At 32.5% G+C, this 1567-nt stretch overlaps 1 protein-coding gene across 1 annotated transcript; it reads left to right on the plus strand.

The window, feature by feature from the left end:
* Positions 1 to 647: 647 nt before the first annotated feature.
* Positions 648 to 1076, plus strand: NAEGRDRAFT_77035 (uncharacterized protein; the record flags this gene model as incomplete). The annotated part of the gene is made up of 1 exon (XM_002668009.1): positions 648 to 1076. One exon carries the CDS (start codon positions 648 to 650, stop codon positions 1074 to 1076), a length of 429 nt encoding a protein of 142 aa, XP_002668055.1.
* Between the last annotated feature and the right edge of the window lie 491 nt (positions 1077 to 1567).

Consider the following 1567-nt stretch of genomic DNA (forward strand, 5'->3'; position numbering starts at 1 on the left):
CCAAAGCAGCTCCAAACTTTCTTTCATCACATAAGGTTGTGGACATCCACAATTCAAATCAATTCCATCACAATAAGGTGCTGCCAATTGACAAGCTAAACTAAAATCTGTAGGATTATTAGCAGCAAATTGAACCACAAGAGGACTATCATAATAATGTGTTGTAAAATCCGAATCCCTGGCTTTTTGTGATTTATGAAAACAATCCGACATTATCATTGGTGTATAAACAACATCACATCCATACTCTCTACACAACAATCGAAAGGCTAATTTACTATAACGAACCATTGGTGCTTGTACTTTTAAATAGGTTCCCTTCTCCTTAGCCTCCTTGAACATATTCATCAACGAATGTTGTGGTTTTAATTCATCAATACTAAAGCCTTCCGGTAAATTTTCTCCAACTCGTAATATATTATTATTAATATTATTATTATTACTATCATCATCATCATTTAAATTATTCTTATTAATAAAAGAATAGTTATTATTACTAGTAAAATTGGTTGGAAGATGAACACAATTAGTTTCATTAACTAATGATGAAGGTCCTTCGGAATAATCAAAATCGTTTCTATCTAATTGAAAAGCACCCAAATCGATGCGGAGGGCATTATTATGACAGAATTGTGTCTCGGAAATGAATGAATTTTCGTCATCCTGTGTTGGTTGTTGAAGCATTTTTTTTTGTGCATGAAAATTATATTTGGAGAAACTCTTCAAATGCCCACATCAATTTTGGTGAGGGTAAAAGTTTCTGTCATGATTGTAACACAGAATCTGACCTTAATCACTATATTCATGAATGCCCTGCTCTGGATAGTGCCAGATACTTTTGCTTGTCAAAAATATCTGATATTCTTGATCAGAGAGAGTGTAAACTCACTCATATTCAATTCAGACCAGAAAAGCATCACCATGTACTCTTCTTCCACCATTCTGGAACCACATTCTTCGAAGATGGATACGTACAACAATACCCAGACATTGCAGAGAAATGGCCTGAGATTCAGGGAGCCATTTCTAACTTTGTCGGCCGCTCCTATAGATATTATTATATTGACTCAATGTAAATTTACAAATTCAAAGAGAATCTGAATAGATTCGTTATTATTGCAATAAAAGATTTTTTTTTAAATAATTAGAAAGACTTAGTGAACCTAATAATAGAACAAAGTTCATCAGCAACCACTACGATAATTGTGATCAACAAAAATTGAATCGCCCACCGTGGGGGTCGAACTCACGACCTTAAGATATGAGACCTACCAAATGTCATCAAGGGTGGTATTGATATAAGACATTAATAAAGTTTCACGTTTTATTCTACACCAATTCATTGTCATAAATATTAAGTGATGTTAAATGTTTCATTTCACTTATGAATTTGGCTCCTTCTACACCAATTTCATTATCACCAATATTAAGTGATGTTAATGATTTCATTCCACTTATGAATTTAAGTTTATCTGAAGAGTTAAGCAACCCATAATAAAACTTAACATTTACAATACTATTCATGAATTGACTTTTCATTAACAATTCAATTCTTTTTTCTGTTAAT

Source organism: Naegleria gruberi (genome assembly GCF_000004985.1).
Source record: "Naegleria gruberi genomic scaffold NAEGRscaffold_910, whole genome shotgun sequence".
Lineage (NCBI taxonomy): Eukaryota > Heterolobosea > Eutetramitea > Acrasida > Naegleriidae > Naegleria > Naegleria gruberi.